At 44.0% G+C, this 17,785-nt stretch overlaps 1 protein-coding gene across 7 annotated transcripts in view; it reads left to right on the top strand.

The window, feature by feature from the left end:
* NBEA (neurobeachin) overlaps positions 1-17,785 on the top strand; it is a 564,577-nt gene that overhangs the window by 278,709 nt on the left and 268,083 nt on the right. For 5 of the 7 annotated variants that reach the window (XM_083169794.1, XM_083169792.1, XM_083169795.1 and 2 more), the window contains 2 exons: positions 4,825-4,902; positions 15,102-15,229. In XM_083169794.1, coding sequence (XP_083025920.1) covers positions 4,825-4,902; positions 15,102-15,229 — 206 coding nt within the window. The remainder of the gene's footprint in view (positions 1-4,824; positions 4,903-15,101; positions 15,230-17,785) is intronic. The other 2 variants (XM_083169798.1, XM_083169796.1) reach the window with 1 other exon arrangement.

The raw sequence follows: 17,785 nt of genomic DNA, 5'->3' as shown, positions 1-17,785 counted from the left end.
TGCTGATTATGATCTTGTGAGACCAGTCTGTATAGTATAACTAGGCCTTCAAGGCCAAACAGTAGCAAAATTGGGGGACGACCAACCATGCTGCACTGCAGGTGGGTAGATGTAACATGCAGAGAATTAGATTTAAAAGGGGCGTGTCCGGAGTCGAATCTGAGATAAAGTATAAAAATTAAGCTGCCAAGTATTCGTGGGATACATGTAAAAGCAGCCAGTATTTACCCTGCAAGAAAATAATGGGATACAGTCATTAGGTCTACAGCAACTAGGTCGACAAGCATTGGGTCGACACCAGGTTGACAGGCAACAAGGTCAACATGGGTCAAGGTCGACATGGGTCAAGGTCGACATGGGCTAGGTCAAAAGTCAAAAGGTCGACATGGGTTTTTTCCCTTTTTTTTTGAGCCGGCATGTGCCGACTGGCGGTATTTCATGCCCTGCCATCCACTAGGATGTGGTGGGAGAATAAAATAGTGTGCGGAGCGCAGCAAGACACCATGCCTGAAGCATTGCGAGGGACATTCGGGTAAAAAAAACAGTGAAAAACCCCATGTCGACTTTTGACTGACTGTTGACCTTGCCCATGTCGACCTAATGTCCTGTCCACATAGACCCATGTCGACTTTGCTGCCTGTCAACCTAGTGGTGTAGACCCAATGCTTGTTGACCTAGTTGGTGTAGACCTAATGATCCACACCCAAAATAATGTATGTGCACATGTTGCATTGCCCAGGTGCAATATTGCTTGCGGTTTCCTGCTTTATTTCCAAATCAGAATCAGACTCTTAGGGGCAGATTTATTAAGCTTGGAGAAGAGATAAACTGGAGATAAAGCGGAGAAAAAGGTAAAAGGAGATAAAGCACCAGCCAATCAGCTCCCAACTGTCTTTTTCAAACACAGCTGATTGGCTGGTGCTTTATCTCCTTTTACCTTTTTCTCCGCTTTATCTCCAGTTTATCTCTTCTCCAAGCTTAATAAATCTGCCCCTTAATCTGTAAATTAATGTAACCGTAACATAACACATTGAGCTGTAGGTTGGAGGGGATGCGGTTCATTTCCCGGCGGTCCCCGCGTTCAAAATCCCGAAACTTTCTCCCTCTGTGGGTGTCCACGACACCCATAGAGGGAGAATAAATTAGTGCGTGGCAAGCGCAGCGAGCACACAAGGGGGGGCGATCCACGCCCCCCTCCCGTCGGGATTTCGGCGGTCAGGATTCCAGCGTCGGGGTTTTGAACGCCGGGATTCCAACCGCCGGGGTTCCATACCGAATCCGGTTGGAGTTCACAGGAGCAGGTCAGTACAGCATGTCGCGGCACAACGTCACTGATACACCCCATAGAGGTGAGTTGCAATTTGCAGCCTACCCCAATAGCATACTTGCCCACTCTCCCACAAGTTTCGGTAGACTCACAATTGTTTAGTCCAGTTGCCCCCTTCCTGCCCCCTTCCTAGTGAAGCTTGCAGGATGAGGAGATCATGCAGGATATTGTGGTGTCATATAGCGAGAGCGAGGCTACATGATGCCAATTTGCGTTATTTAGCACCTACCCGCAAATCATGGTGTTTTGGGGCTGTGGCCTAGTGATGAACGTGTAATAGAAGACATATGGCATGTGCTAATATTACGTGAAGGTTTTATTTCTGGTGTAGGTGTATATATAGCAGGTAATCCTCATGGGAAAAATGGGTGTCCTAGAGGAGGGAGGGAAGGTCTACCCAGGAAGGTTACCCAGGAAAGTTCCATTTGATGCTGTGTAGTATTTGCGGTACTCTTTACCTAGAAGGGCGCCCATCGCGGGCATCGCATTTACTAAAAAATCGCATGCGATGCGACGACGCGATGACCGCGATTTCCCATAGGGAACAATGTTAAATGTCCCAATTGACCCGATTTTCCTGTTCAATGTCCCAATTGACCCGATTTTCCATAGGGAACAATGTTAAATGGCCCACAGAGGCCAAATAGGCACCCTGAAGTGTGAAATGGCCCCCCCAATTGTTAACGCCACCCCACGATCAACGTCAACCCGAAGCGTGGCGAGCGGCGGCGGTATGCGTCCTACGACCTTTTCATACCCCCACTATCCACGTCGGCGTGGAGTCGAGAATAGAAAGTGTGGCGAGCCACCGAGCCCGAAGCGTGGCGAGTGCAGTGAGCCCCGCGAGGGGACGCGGACACCTTCACAGTTATACGCGTCCCCTCGCGGGCTTCACAGCTGCGCTCGCCACGCTTCGGGCTCGGTGGCTCGCTGCGCTCGCCACACTTTCTATTCTCAACTACACGCCGACGTGAATAGTGGGGGTATGAAAAGGTCGTAGGACGCGTACCGCTGCGCTCGCCACGCTTCGGGTTGACGTTGATCGTGGGGTGGCGTTAACAATTGGGGGGCCCATTTCACACTTTAGGGTGCCTATTTCACCTCTGTGGGCCATTTAACATTGTTCCCTATGGAAAATCGGGTCAATTGGGACATTGAACAGGAAAATCGGGTCAATTGGGACATTTAACATTGTTCCCTATGGGAAATCGCGGTCATCTCGTCGATCGCATCGCATGCAATTTTTTGGTCGCATCCGATGCGACCGACGCAATTTTTTTCCCTAACGATGCCCACGATCAAAATCGTGGGCGCCCTTCTAGGTAAAGAGTACCGTATTTGCTGATTGTTTAAAAAAAAAAGAAAACAATTAAAGTCCTATAGCAAAAAAAAAAGCTGGCTAAGCTCTGTGATCTGACCTGTATCTCTGTCTTTAGGCTGGCATGTAGCGTATTGTAACTAAGTTGGCCACTATGTCCTTTCCCCATTGTGCCGCATATGTGATTGTATTGATGCATTGAGTACTTGTCCCTTTCCTGTCCTACTGTAGGTCTGATTCAGCAGCAATCAGAAAAGTCCATATGGGATTTCAGTTTAATATGTTTTGTGGTAAAAAGTTTATAATTTATCTATTATTTAGCCTGTTTTTCTAACATCAATACATTTTTATTGAAGATTATCATGAAGATGGCGTACAGAAAAAAAATGGGGAAAAAAGAACATGGGGGGGAAAAAGGGGTCACAAAGTCTAAAAAGTATACATAAGAACAAAGATAAACGCAGCAGGCATTATACACAGTATCTTTACAGAAATATAAAAAATAAATAAACATCGTAGTTATGTACCGTTATGTACTATCTGAGTTATTGATAGCGGTTAAGGGGACAGTATCATTTTCATTAGGACTAATTTGTAAAGGGCTTACTCGGGAGGGATCGGGAAAGTAGCGAGCTCCCTCACCCCCAGTGACATATACGTGCAAGTAAGACCATTGCACTCTAGGTGAAGATGCTGAACAAGTGTAGGACATAATTTTCGTTTCTGTAATAAAGTGTGTTTTATAGATTACTTTCAGGATCAAGGGTGGGGGAACTGCCTGCTTCCAGATTTGCAATTAATATATGACCAAAACATAACATTTGTAGATAGGAATGGAGTCCACTTAGCCTGTTTTTCATAACATTTTTTGGATAATACAATTTCTTCATAATTTTATTTACCACCTCTGTGACCACATCTGTATATAGGAGATTACACAGAAATCTCATGCAAGTGACCAACAATCTTTGCAGATCACTGTCCCCATTATTGGCAATGGTAGAAAGCTCCAAACACTGTGTACTGTAGCTTTTTAGAGCTTGGTTCCCTAGACAACCAACATCCTTAGGTGGTGGTAGCTGCTTTATGCCTATTGGAGGTATTTTCATGGGAGAGGAATCTTATGATCCCTCTCCCACCCTACTGTAGTCACCGTGGATAAGTCTATAGAAAACACCAAAGACTCCTTGGGTGTACGGACGCTTTATCAAATTATCTAATGTACTGTCCCTGTAGAACTTGTTAGTACATGTAGAAAATGATGGTTTCCTTTGCAATGCAGACTGGAAACAATTGCAGTCCCTATAATACTAGGCCAACCCATGTGGTTGATTAGGATGATCATTTTTAGCAGGCACTTAAAACACTGAGTGGCACAGTTATTTATGCATCGGTGCCCCTACATGAAGTGCCAGCTGCCTAAAAGATGAGTGGCTGCTTATGTGAAGCTGCTGGCCCTTTATATACACTATAGGCATGGCGCTTGGCTATGATGTCACACATATGCAGTTCCAGGAGTAGAGAACGCTGCTCACACCTCCCGACTTCTATGGTAAGAAGCAGCAACATGGAAGGAATATGTTGATTTTGAGTAATATACTGGTCTTACTTATGCATAAGAGAGGATTATATTGGAAGAGATGGAAAATCCACTTTACAAATAGTATCTGCCACTTGACTCTTGTGTAAAGGACAGTAACTAAAACTGCTCAGTTCTCTTATTTTGGATGTTCCAGGTGGAAGGGAATGTGAGCTCCCAGCTCCCCAAGTCCTGTTTCATTGCATTTATAGCCTTCTCGTGACATATAGAACACCAAGTTGTTTTACCCTATTGCTTAAATTAGTTAAATTAATATGTTCTTTAGTGTACTGTAGAAAGTTCATTAGCTATAGTCTATATTGAAACTTGTTGAGGCATAAGATACTTTGGACATGGTAAATGTAACATGTCGTTTCAGAACATAAAGTTGGGACGTTTTGACGGCCAGCATGTATTGACCCACTGTAGACATGGCACAATGTAATGTGAAAGTGAAGCCATGCTGTTCAGATGTTTACCGTGCCTGGTACAGCACATGCAGTGGTAGCCTTTGCACACTTACGTGAATTAAACATGGAAATGTATGAACTATTAAAGAATAAATTCTCGTTTTTTTTTGTTTTGTGTTTAAAACCCTAGGAAAAGGAGAAACTCTGAGTTTCCCTCCAGCATATTGCAAGTGGGACACGGGGAAAACGACCCGGTCCAGCACGGCAAGTAAGAATGCGCAACATAACACAGCTCAACATGAATGTATATGCCTTGCTTGCACACATGTGGGGAGAACTTCTGATTCAGCTGAAATGTCCTTGAGTGGGAAGGCCCATAGAAGATCATCTGCAACCTGTCTCTAACTGTGCAAATTGCAACACGTCCACATAATGTGCAGCAGCATTGTCTTGCCAATAACCCAAGTAATGGATAGCAGTTATATATTAAGTGTGTCCTTACATGGAGGTATGTAGAACACATGGAGAATCACATTACTCACCCCTGCAGGATTAGGTGAGACACAGAGAAGACTCTTGAAGCACACTGCTGATGCAGAACGAGGAAGACCTCCTTTTGGACCAGGCCTCTCAGAATAGTTGGGCCTTTGGTGTATTGGCATGTTAGGCCCTAGATCAGGGGTTCTCAAACTCGGTCCTCAGGACCCCACACAGTTCACGTTTTCCAGGTCACCCAGCAGGTGCACTCATTACTTATTGAAACATTTTAAACGATCCACAGTTGGAGCTAATTATTTCACTTGTGATCCTGCAAAACATGCACTGTGTGGGGTTTGAGACCCTGTGCCCTAGATGATGCAATCAGGAACTCGCTTTCAGTCTAGAGGAGCACCTCACCAGCCTTATGGACTAGTGAACGCATTAACACCAAATTTGGACAGAAATAATGGAGTTTTTCCTGACTAAATAGAAGCAGAACATCTTGGCCACAAAGTATATGGAGAAAACCGAGCTCTCCTGCTGCAGAGGATCCTTTCCTGTTGCCAAGCATGGGATTGTGCTACAGTCTCTAAAGATTAGCTGTTTTGCCATAAATGTTGTGGTCTAGGTGGAGGTTACTTAGAGGAGGTACTACAATGGTGCAATAAATTATTTAGCAACTAATAACTGCAATCAGCCATGTCTCCAGAAGATTATCTGAAATGTGGTCCTCTACTAGGCAGACCTAGCAAGTAAGTAATAACCTTCTGCAGCCTAGTCTAGTTATTATGAGTCTTGTTTGACAGACCGCGATAGCCACCAATATTCAGGTAACTGAGTCTGTCTAGAACAGCAGCTGCTTACTTCTGCTCTGACGTTACATCATGATATAAGCTGCCATCTTAGTCCACCCACCAATTGCCTGTAGGGCCATATGGTTAATAGTCAGTCATGTGGAAAAATAAAAGACGCCGTCTTATAAATCGTGTAATTTTTGTTTGTTTTTTAGATATAAGGACAGCACTGTAATACTCACCAGATCTTAAAATGTGATAATTGTAATCTCATGTTCCGAATAACTCATAGCAGACTTTACTATGTCATTATTTATTCAACTACAATGAGCAAACCTGAAGCTACGTGTGAAAAACTAAATATAATCTTACAGCTTCCATATTAATATAGAAGGTAATTTCAGCCATGTGCATCATTTGGTCATCTGCAGATGCTGCCACCTATATATAATTGTTGGCAGTTTGTTCTGAGCCCTATACATTTTTGCCTGGGAGAACGAACATCTGCAATGATCTCACTGAAGTCATCATTGCTATGCAGAAGTTGGTGAAGGGCTATACCGCCATCTTCACACTTTGCTCTACATCAAGAGAAATTGTTTACTAATGGAGAACTCTGAAGACTGTACTTCAGTTTCCCAGAAGGGGGCGTCCCAGCTAACTCACCGAGCAGACCACATAATGATCTCACAACAGCTTGTGCTGACCATCAAGCAAATTATTTGATGGATTATGATTTGAGATGTTTTGCTGCCACACCGCCTGGATCCTTAGTGATTATGAACTACTTTTTATGCTTTTGTACCAGAATATGCTAGTGGAAAATCATCCAGTACCACAATTTCAATCAAGATTCTATTCCGCAGACAGACAATGATCTGAACTAAACAAGCAAATCTAAAACTGGCTGAAATACCAAATAATCAACATTTTGGAGTCGCCAGTTCAATGTCCTTGCCTCTAACACACCTAGAGGCTGGGGAGGGTGTTCAGAACTTTGTGCATGGCCGCAAAATTAAACACAGAAATTCCACCTGTACGTCGCAGGGACCATACAGAAAATTAGTATCTTAGGTTGTCGGGTTACTGAATAATAGGGTGTACTACTATATCACTGCAGCTTCTACAGTTTGCTTATTTTTTGTTGTATATTTAATTACAAAGTAAAATCTGCTATAGGTTACTTGTTGCATTTTATATTACATTCATCAAATTTTAGAACTTGGTGTGGACTAGATGATATTTCTGTGAAGGTACACTCGGATTAGTACATACACATTTCTAGTACTGGGCAGAACCCTCCTTTGTTCCTAGAGTAGTCTGAATTATTAATCACATGGGATCAGCAATGGCCTGCAAACGTTAGAGATTCTAGGAGTCCGTGTTGCCATGATAACATCACGCAGGGAGTCATGCTACATATAACCCCTTATAAGATTGGGGTCAGGTGACTATGGGGGCCAGCGGAATCGACTGAACTCAATCCTATTGTTGTGGTAGCAGTTTGAGATGATATGTGCTTTGTAACATGGTGAATTATTCTGCTACAGTAACTATTAGAAGTGGGTAGACTGCCCTTAAGTGGATGCAAAAGGATCAACAACAATACTTAGGAGGGCTGAGGCATTTAAATAATGTTCAATTGGTATTAAGGGGTTGATGTGTATCAGCACCATTACACCACTAGCAGCCTGTTGACACAGAACAGAATGGTCAAAGTTGTTTATGCCAAGTACTGAACCTAGAACATTTCTTAATTTGTCACATGTATTCCCCATTCGTGTGTTTTGGGCCAACCAACAACTGAACCTCTTGGCCAGATCTTCCTGCCTTTTATGCATTGTGTTGGTGCCACACGCTTAGCTAATTAGATATTTGCACTAACGAGCAGGAGTACAGGTATACCTAATAAGGTGGCCACTTAGTGTATGTAAAAAGGCAAATTTGCAAGGATGGTCTGTCTTGTTTTGTACTCGCTATAAAAGAACACCCATATTTACAGGGAACCGTATGCTTGTTTATTATATGTTTATACTAATAACAGCTTGTAATATAATTAAAATAACATTTGCATGTATGTTCCTCCTATTTCCACAACATAATGACATATGTAGGCACTGAATAATTAATCACGGACATGGTTCCAGATTCCTCACTGGCAATCAAGAATCACCTGTTTAGTCATGCATATAATTAATGCTCGTTCATCTGCCCAGGATTCTTTTCTTTGTGTGTGTGTTTTGTGGTGGTTTTAGTTTCTATTTAACCCCCTCTTTGTTTTGCCTTTTTAGTTACTTATAAAAAATTGACGACCTAAAATAATCAGCACATTTGAATTAATGTTAGTGTGATACTGTATATTAGACACATACTCATGATTGGGGGCATTAGATTAGATTCTCAAAGTAGGCTATACAGGGCAGTGCTGACTTATGTGCAGAAAACACCCATAATTGTTGTCCAAACTACAGGCCCTTTTTGTCCCTCTGAGGTTCTAGTAGCTAAAATGGGTAGGTAAGGAAACCTATAGATTACCTAAAGCAACAAATAGGTAATGCAGTAACATAAAAGCATATGCATCATTTATACTCTCATTTGTCAACAGTCTGTTAAGACCAAAGCAAACTAGAACATCTGTCTAAAACACAACACACATTTTGTTCAGTGATTTCAGATAATCAGGTCGATGGTTTTTTTGTGTGTGTTCTATTACACCACAGAATCCCCAACACTCTCTGCCAGCTGTGCCAAACCTGTAAAGAACTAGGGTGCCAGCAGTGCCAAACCTGTAAAGAACTAGGGCAGTGGTAGCCAACTCCAGTCCTCGAGAGCTACCAACAGTTCACATTTCCCAGCCCACCCAGCAGGTGCACAGGTGCACTCATTACTCACTAACATTTTAAAAGATCCACAGGTGGAACTAATTACTTCACTTGTGATTCTGTAAGGAGATCTGGATAACATTAAACGTTGGTAGCTCTGGAGGACTGGAGTTGGCTACCCCAGAACTAGGGTGACCGTGCCAAACCTGTAAACATGTAGGGTGCCAGCAGTGCCAAACCTATAAACACCATGGACCTGATCACAAAAGCAAAATCGGTACTCTTTACTTAGTTGGGCGCCCATCGTGGGGATCGCGGGCATCGCGGCCAGTACATTAACGACCGCGACGCGATGCCCGCGATCCCCATGATTTCACATAGGGTTCAATGTTAAATTTAGTGCTGGCCGCGATTTTACATTCAATGCTTCAATGGCCGCGATTTGGCCATAGGAATCAATGTTAAATGCCCAAATAGTTAAATTGTGCCCAAATAGGCACAATTAACACTTAAATGTCCCCCCAAATTTGTAACGCCACCCCACGATCCACGCCAACCCGAAGCGTGGCGAGCGCAGCGAGCCTGCGAGGGGCGGCGGTACGTGTCCTCCGACCTTTTCATACCCCCACTATCCACGTTGGCGTGGAGTTGAGAATAGAATAGTGTGGCGAGTGCAGCGAGCCACCGAGCCCGAAGCGTGGCGAGCGCACGCGGATACCTGTGAAGCCCGCGTAGGGCCACGTTTACCTGTGAAGGTATCCGCGTCCCCTCGCGGGGCTCGCTGCGCTCGCCACACTATTCTGTTCTCAACTCCACGCCGACGTGGATAGTGGGGGTATGAAAAGGTCGGAGGACGCGTACCGCTGCGCTCGCCACGCTTCGGGTTGGCGTGGATCGTGGGGTGGCGTTACAAATTTGGGGGGACATTTAAGTGTTAATTGTGCCTATTTGGGCTCTGTGGCCCATTTAACATTGATTCCTATGGCCAAATCGCGGCCATTGAAGCATTGAATGTGAAATCGCGGGCAGCACTAAATTTAACATTGAACCCTATGGGGAATCGCGGGCATCGCGTTGCGGCCGTTAATGTACTGACCGCGATGCCCGCGATCCCCACGATTTCTTTACCCGCGACGCCCGCGATGGAGATCGTGGGCGCCCAACTAAGTAAAGAGTACCGCAAAATCTTTCTCAAATGGGCAAAACCATGTGCACCGCAGGTGGGGCAGATGTTACATGTGCAGAGAGAGGAAGATTTAGGTGGAGTGTGTTCAAACGTAATTCTAAATTTCAGTGTACAAATAGATTACCCATTACAGAATAACAAACCCATCTTTAACTCTATTTGCACATGTTACATTTGCCCCCCTGACGGGGGAGATGGCTGCGGGGCCCTATTCAATGCTGTCTTCCCCGACAGCATTAAACAGGGGTTTTGCGCAGAACGAGCCCGACATCACAAGCTGTCGGGCTCGTTCTGCCGGAAATAGGCGAGCTCCCGGCCGGAGCTCGTCTATTTCCGTCATCAACTCGCGGCCACGCCCCCTTCTCGCCGCTCGGCGGCCGGGACATTGAATCCCGACTGCCGAGCTCCAGGCAAGCTGACCGAGAACGGGACAGGGGCACGGCTGTCGCGCTAGCTCGACAGCCGTGCCCCTGACATTGAATACCCCCCTAAGGGGGAAATTTACTAAAGGAAATTTGTAAAAAATAGGTGTATTTGTATTTAGAAATACACTTATTTTTGACATTTACTATCCCGAAAATAGGGCAATTCGTATTCGTATTGATGTGCTATCAATACGAATACGAATAGCCGTATTTTCGGGATAGTAAATGTCAAAAATAAGTGTATTTCTGGATACAAATACACCTATTTTTTACAAATTTCCTTTAGTAAATTTCCCCCTAAGTAACAGGAGTGCCAAACGCATAACATTATCAAACCCATTCACTCAGGGCCGTTTCTAGACAATTTAGCTCCCAGGGCGAAGAAATAAAAATGCGCCCCCCCCCCCCAATACATAGCATGGTATTATAGTAATTTCGCGCGCCGAAGGCGCGCGCCGAAATAGGGGGTGTGGCTTGATATTAAAAGGGGTGTGGCTTAATGTAAGGCGTGGTCTAGCAGGAAAACAATTACCTTATATCACACTTTTGCAACCTGCAAGACCAGACATTGGTTGCTGCAGGAATTGTTATTGTCCTCCCGCACTTAAGTTGGCTGGCTGAAGGCCACACAATGACCTAGTACGCCTCACAATGACAGGCTACTTAAATCATTATACACTATTTATCTGTGATGCCAATTACACATTACGCCGTACACTGTGATGACGATTACATATTACGCCGCACACCGTGATGACAATTACACATTACACCGCACACCAAGATGCCCATTAGACCACACACTGTGATGGCAATTACACAATACTCCCCACATCGTAATGCCCATTACACATTATGCCCCATGTGCCGCTGCCGCACAACCGATGCTGTTTACTAATATGCCCCCACAGTGCCAGATATGCCCCCACAGCGCCACAAATATATACCCCACAGTGCCACATATATGCCCCCACAGTGCCACACATATGCCCCCACAGTGACACAAATATATGCCCCCACAGTGACACAAATATATGCCCCCACAGTCCCACAAATATATGCCCCCACAGTGCCACACATATGCCCCCAGTGCCACAAATATATGCCCCCACAGTGCCACAATTATGCCCCACAGTGCCACAATTATGCCCCACAGTGCCACAGATATATGCCCCCAGTGCCACAGATATATGCCCCCAGTGCCACAGATATATGCCCCCAGTGCCACAGATATATGCCCCCCAGTGCCACAGATATATGCCCCCCAGTGTCACAAACATATGCCCCCAGTGCCACAGATATATGCCCCCAGTGCCACAGATATATGCCCCCAGTGCCACAGATATATGCCCCCAGTGCCACAGATATATGCCCCCAGTGCCACAGATATATGCCCCCCAGTGCCACAGATATATGCCCCCCAGTGTCACAAACATATGCCCCCAGTGCCACAGATATATGCCCCCAGTGCCACAGATATATGCCCACAGTGCCACAGATATATGCCCCCCAGTGCCACAGATATATGCCCCCCAGTGTCACAAACATATGCCCCCAGTGCCACAGATATATGCCCCCAGTGCCACAGATATATGCCCCCAGTGCCACAGATATATGCCCCCCAGTGCCACAGATATATGCCCCCCAGTGTCACAAACATATGCCCCCAGTAACAAACTTACTTGGAGAGGGGAGGGGAGGGGAGCGCATCGTGCTTCTCTCCTATCCCGCGCCCGAGCTCCTATTGGCTGACAGCGGCAGCCCAGTGACGTGGGCGAGGGGACGGAGAAACGCACGATGCGTTCCCCTCCCCTCTCCAGCGTGGAGTCGGGCGGCCGGGGAGACAGCGGCAGCGGCTGCGGCTGCGGCTGCGGGCGGGGGGGTTAGACTGCCGGGCGCCCTGGCTGTTTCAGAGGCGGACAAGCCGTGCGGCGCCCCGGGCTGCTGCACGGCTTGTCCGCCTCTAGAAACGGCCCTGCATTCACTCTATGTGTTGGCTATGCCAATCCAGTAAAGGGCTTTTAAGAATACATCCTAATTGAAATTGGGTTTGAAGGGGTTGTCCTATTTTCTCGGACCTTTTATTCCATCTGTTCTACAGAGAAGTGGCTGCAGAAGGCAAAGGTATCCCTTTTTTAAGCACTATTATTCTACATGTGATCTCAAATCAAACATGAAAAAAGTTATAGGCAGGTATTTTAGTCTTTAAATCAAGGGTTACGCACCAGCTAACAGTACAAGTGGGTAAAATGGCTGAAAGGTAAGAGCTGACATGATCACTGGTTCTTGAGAAGTTTTCACCCGACAGATTTTTTATCCAAAATAAATCATAGTTACATTATGTAAAGTACATGCTCCGCTTGTGGTTGATGGAAATAAAAGTTGGAAAGTAAAGTAGTATGTATGTGACAGCATTTAGATGCCTTTAAACAGCCAGTGTGTATTGCATAGGCCTGTCCAAATTGGGTCATTCTGTAATGCCCCGTACATGTGGTGGGATTCTGCCTTGCTTTTGATTCTATTTTGCTTATATAGTCCAAATATAGTCCAAATCGAGCAGTTTCCAGCTGCATCCGTTGCCTATTCGAACCTGATGCGTGTTCCCTCGGCATCGAAATCAAATGGAAAAATCAACTGTGCAGACAAGACTATATATAGTACAGATCTGTACTATATAGTCCAGATCTAATGCGTTTAGCTTTGCCGTGCAATTCAATCCCGAGTGAATAGTGATCAAATAGCAATGCAATCACAACATATGTACAGTACACCACTTAAGTCACAATCACATTGTCCCAATCTTATCTACACCGATGTATGGAGGAGATCTGGAAATAAGGAACGTTCTATATAAGTACACTAGCACTCTTTACTCTGCTGGTGGCCTTCTTGTTCAAGCCAAAATATAAGTGATTTTGTTAACTACACTCATTGCAGTTAAACTATGCTCCCAATGAGAAGACTGTACCGTCAATGGTGTGCTGCAATAGAACATAACGCGTTTGTAAAATCTAGTGCTGCATAATCTGTAATTTGAATGCACATAGACATGTAAATGTGTATGCTAGCATTTAACAATTTACCTGTGGCAGCCATCTTTTTTAAATGTTAGTGTATTCCTTTCAGCTATATTTACCAATGTAGTTTATATAGTGTACTGTCACTAAACCAAGCCTGGTCTTCATTCTCTATGGCAGTGGTTCCCAACCCTGGTCCTCAAGTACCCCCAACAGTGCATGTTTTCCAGGTCTCCACACAGAATCACAAGTGACATAATTAGCTCCACCTGTGGATCTTTTAAAATGTGTCTGAATAATAAGTGCACCTGCTGGGTGATCTGGAAAACGTGCACTGTTGGGGGTACTTGAGGACCAGGGTTAGGAACCACTGCTCTATGGGGTAGATATTACAGAAATAACAATAATGACTGATGATATGGGAATATCCAAAAATACAGGTACTAATCCAGTGCAGCATATAGTGAGAGTGTACTACAGACCTCTCCATCACATGTTCAGCCGCCCCTGGTGCCTGCCTCGCTTTTCAATGCCAATGCAGTAGAAATAGTGGAAATTGTCCAATGCGATGCAGTAGAAATAGTGGAAACCATTAGTAGAGTTTCCAGCTTTCAGTTGGCGTTGGTCAAAGGTCTTCTCTTGGTGAATTCTCTGTGACCCCATAACTGGTATAATTCATTGTCATTTGATCCTAGCTACTGCCTATTGGCTTGTCATATGTGAGTGTGCACATACTTGGGCTTTGTACATCATAACTTTGCATCACCAAAACATCCAGTTACTTTGGCTCCCCCGTAGAACATAGAACATTCCAGCTGGCAATCCTTCAAGGCATTGTTTGTGGCCTTCGTTTTCTAGATATTACAGTATGTCTCTATTGTGTGTACTATTGTTTTTCTTATTGTGCTACCTGTGGCCTAATTAGATTTTGGTGCTAATTGTGCGTCATTTGCCAATCGGTATTAAACCCAATGAAGGTTAGGACCCAGAAGGGAGTGTCATTCATCAGTTTAATGCAGTGGTTCCCAACACTGATTCTCAAGTACCCCCAACAGGTCTCCACACTGAATCACAAGTGAAATAATTAGCTCCACCTATGGATCTTTTAAAATGTGTCTGAATAATGAGTGCACCTGCCCGGTGATTTGAAAAACATGAACTGTTTGGGGTACTTGAGGTCTGGGGTTGGGAACCACTGATTTTAATTAATTATCCACATCTACAGTTCTGTTACCTTTCTCTTTTGATGCATTATTCCATGTGCATGTTTAAAAGTGGACATGGGCCCCTACAAAATGTCTGGACGATTTTCAATAGGTTCTTTCATCTAATGATCTTTTTAAAATGTTGTGAAATGTGCAATTGATCTCCCTATTTTGTTATAACCATTTATAGATAGTAATAGAAATGACTGGCTTCATAGCAACAGTTTGCTTGAAGACTGATATTCTTATTTTATTCTTGCATGTTTTTTTTAAAGACTAAAAGCACCAAACAATAAATAAACACATAACAAATCCTCTTTTTAGTAAGCAAATGTAATCTTATTTCAAATTTTGCAAAAATGTGTTTTAACAAACTCATTTGTTTTTGTTTTGTTTTTTATTTTAAAAAACATATTCCTACTGTTGAAAGTCTTCATTTTGTGTGCATTTGTTTTATTTATTTTCTGTGATTTATGTTGTGCTCAGTAATTTTAACAATCTTTTTTTTTTTTTTTTTTGTCCTGCTTTTTCTTCACAGTATCACTGCCAAATTAGAGAGAGCTCTGGAAAAGGTTGCTCCTCTCCTGCGTGAAATCTTCGTAGATTTTGCCCCATTCCTGTCACGGACGTTGCTTGGCAGTCATGGACAAGAGTTATTGATTGAAGGTATATGTTTGTCATTATATGCCGATACTATCAGGCTTTTGTTTGTATTGTTTGTACTTTTTTGCATTTTTTTCTTGTTTTCTTTTTTTTGTGAGGGGGGGGGGGGGGGGGAGTGGTGTTTATTTAATTATTTATTGTGAAAAAAAAAGTTAAATGATTCCGCACATTTTAAAAGAAAAATTCTTATATCTTTAAACATTCTATTATTCCTTTATCCATATTTTCTTTAGTAGATTTTTTTGTAAAACTAGTTTATTAGAGAGTGTACAGTATGTAGGTGTATTGGAATATACGTGAAGTATTTTGGGATGGTCCTGTTAAGATATGAACAAGATTTTTGGGCATGAAATGTATTTTATTAAATTCTATGTTAAATAAATACTTTTCTAAGTTGTGAAGTAAATGTGCCTGAATCCTATATATATATATATATATATATATATATATATATATATATATATATATATATATATATATATATATATGTATGTATGTATGTATGTATGTATGTATGTATGTATATATATATATATATATATATATATATATATATATATATATATATATATATATATATATATATATCTACACACACACAAATAATGTGACTTGTTGATAGTGGCTGTGCTGGATTTTCAGATGTTACATGGAATAATTATCTCACTGGACTTTACTGACCATCAATTATAAACTACCCATTGTATTTAAACATGAAATTATTTCCTCTATATCAAATATTTTTCACCCATGATTTTTGGCATCTTAAAACTTAAAGGCAAACTTTTAAGTGATCAATTCAATGTTGACTCTACAGCTCATATTTACCCAAGCACTTCGACAGCTGCATGGAAAAATCCGCAATGTAAGGGTTCCAAGAAGGGCAGTTTCTGAATTCTATGGCCAGTATTCAATGCTCCCGATTCACCGGTTTTTTTTTTCGGCGAATCGGGCTGTTTTCACTCCTTGCAGTGAATCTTTTTCACTGAAAATCTGATTCACCCTATTCAATGTTCACTATTCGCCGAAAGCGAACAGTGAATGCCGACCAGTTCTCCATTTCATGCTTGCTGCAGTGTATGCTAGGGTGGAGAACTGCTTTCAGCATGATTTTTGCCATGATTCATTGTTTTGCATTCGACTTCGACTCTTATCTTTTTTAGGGGAACTGGAAAGTGATCTTTTAAAATATAGGGTTTTTTTTTTTTTGGTTTTTTTTTGGTGTCAAAAAGTCTGAATTTTTTTTCTGTGACGGGGTATGCTATCTTATTCATGTGCTTAAAGCACATTAATATATATTTAAGGTACTCTTTACCTAGAACGGCGCCCATCGCGGTGATCGCGACATCGCGGGCAGCACATAAACGGCCGCGACGCGATGCCCGCGATCACTGCGATTTTCCCATAGGGAACAATGTTAAAAAGTCAGATTGATCGCGATTTTGCATTCAATGCCTCAATGCCCGCGATTTTACCATAGGAATCAATGTTAAATGGGCTACAGAGCCCAAATAGACCCAATTAACCCTTAAATGTCACCCCAATTTTTTTACGCCACCCCACGATCCACGCAAACCCGAAGCGTGGCGAGCGCAGCGAGCCCGCGAGGGGCGGCGGTACGCGTCCTCCGACCTTTTCATGCCCTACTATCCACGTCGGCGTGGAGTTGAGAATAGAATAGTGTGGCGAGCGCAGCGAGCCACCGAGCCCGAAGCGTGGCGAGCGCAGCGAGCCCCGCGAGGGGACGCGGATACCTTCACAGTTATACGCGTCCCCTCGCGGACTTCACAGGTGTCCGTGGCGACGCGGACACCTGTGAAGCCCGCGAAGGGACGCGTTTACCTGTGAAGGTATCCGCGTCCCCTCGCGGGGCTCGCTGCGCTCGCCACGCTTCGGGCTCGGTGGCTCGCTGCGCTCGCCACACTATTCTATTCTCAACTCCACGCCGACGTGGATAGTAGGGCATGAAAAGGTCGGAGGACGCGTACCGCCGCCCCTCGCGGGCTCGCTGCGCTCGCCACGCTTCGGGTTGGCGTGGATCGTGGGGTGGCGTACAAAAATTGGGGGGACATTTAAGGGTTAATTGGGGCTATTTGGGCTCTGTAGCCCATTTAACATTGATTCCTATGGGAAAATCGCGGGCATTGAGGCATTTTACAGTTAAATCGCGGTCAATCAGGCTTTTTAACATTGTTCCCTATGGGAAAATCGCGGTAATCGCGGGTACCCGATTTTGATGTACCCGCGATTTACCCGCGATTACCGCGATTTTTTACCCCCGACGCCCGCGATTCTGATCGCGGGCGCCGTTCTAGGTAAAGAGTACCATATTTAATTTTTATTCTTTATTTTTTAATTTTTTTTTTTTTTACACATTCGCCAGCAGGGGGCTGGGGGCCGCTCATTAAATATTCATATATTCACTTCACACTGGTCCCGGCTTATTACGAGCGGGACCAGTGAATCGGCTCCCTACCCCTGTCCCCTGCCAGCTCTCCCGAGCGGGCAACTTCTGCTGCCTGTGTCCCCAGGAGCCCTCCCCCACAAATTCTGGGGCAG

The sequence above is a fragment of the Crinia signifera genome, chromosome 2, assembly GCF_055691185.1.
Source record: "Crinia signifera chromosome 2, ASM5569118v1, whole genome shotgun sequence".
NCBI classification, from domain to species: domain Eukaryota; kingdom Metazoa; phylum Chordata; class Amphibia; order Anura; family Myobatrachidae; genus Crinia; species Crinia signifera.
The sequence above is the reverse complement of the archived record's forward strand: the minus strand, read 5'-3'. Positions and strand labels throughout refer to the sequence as shown.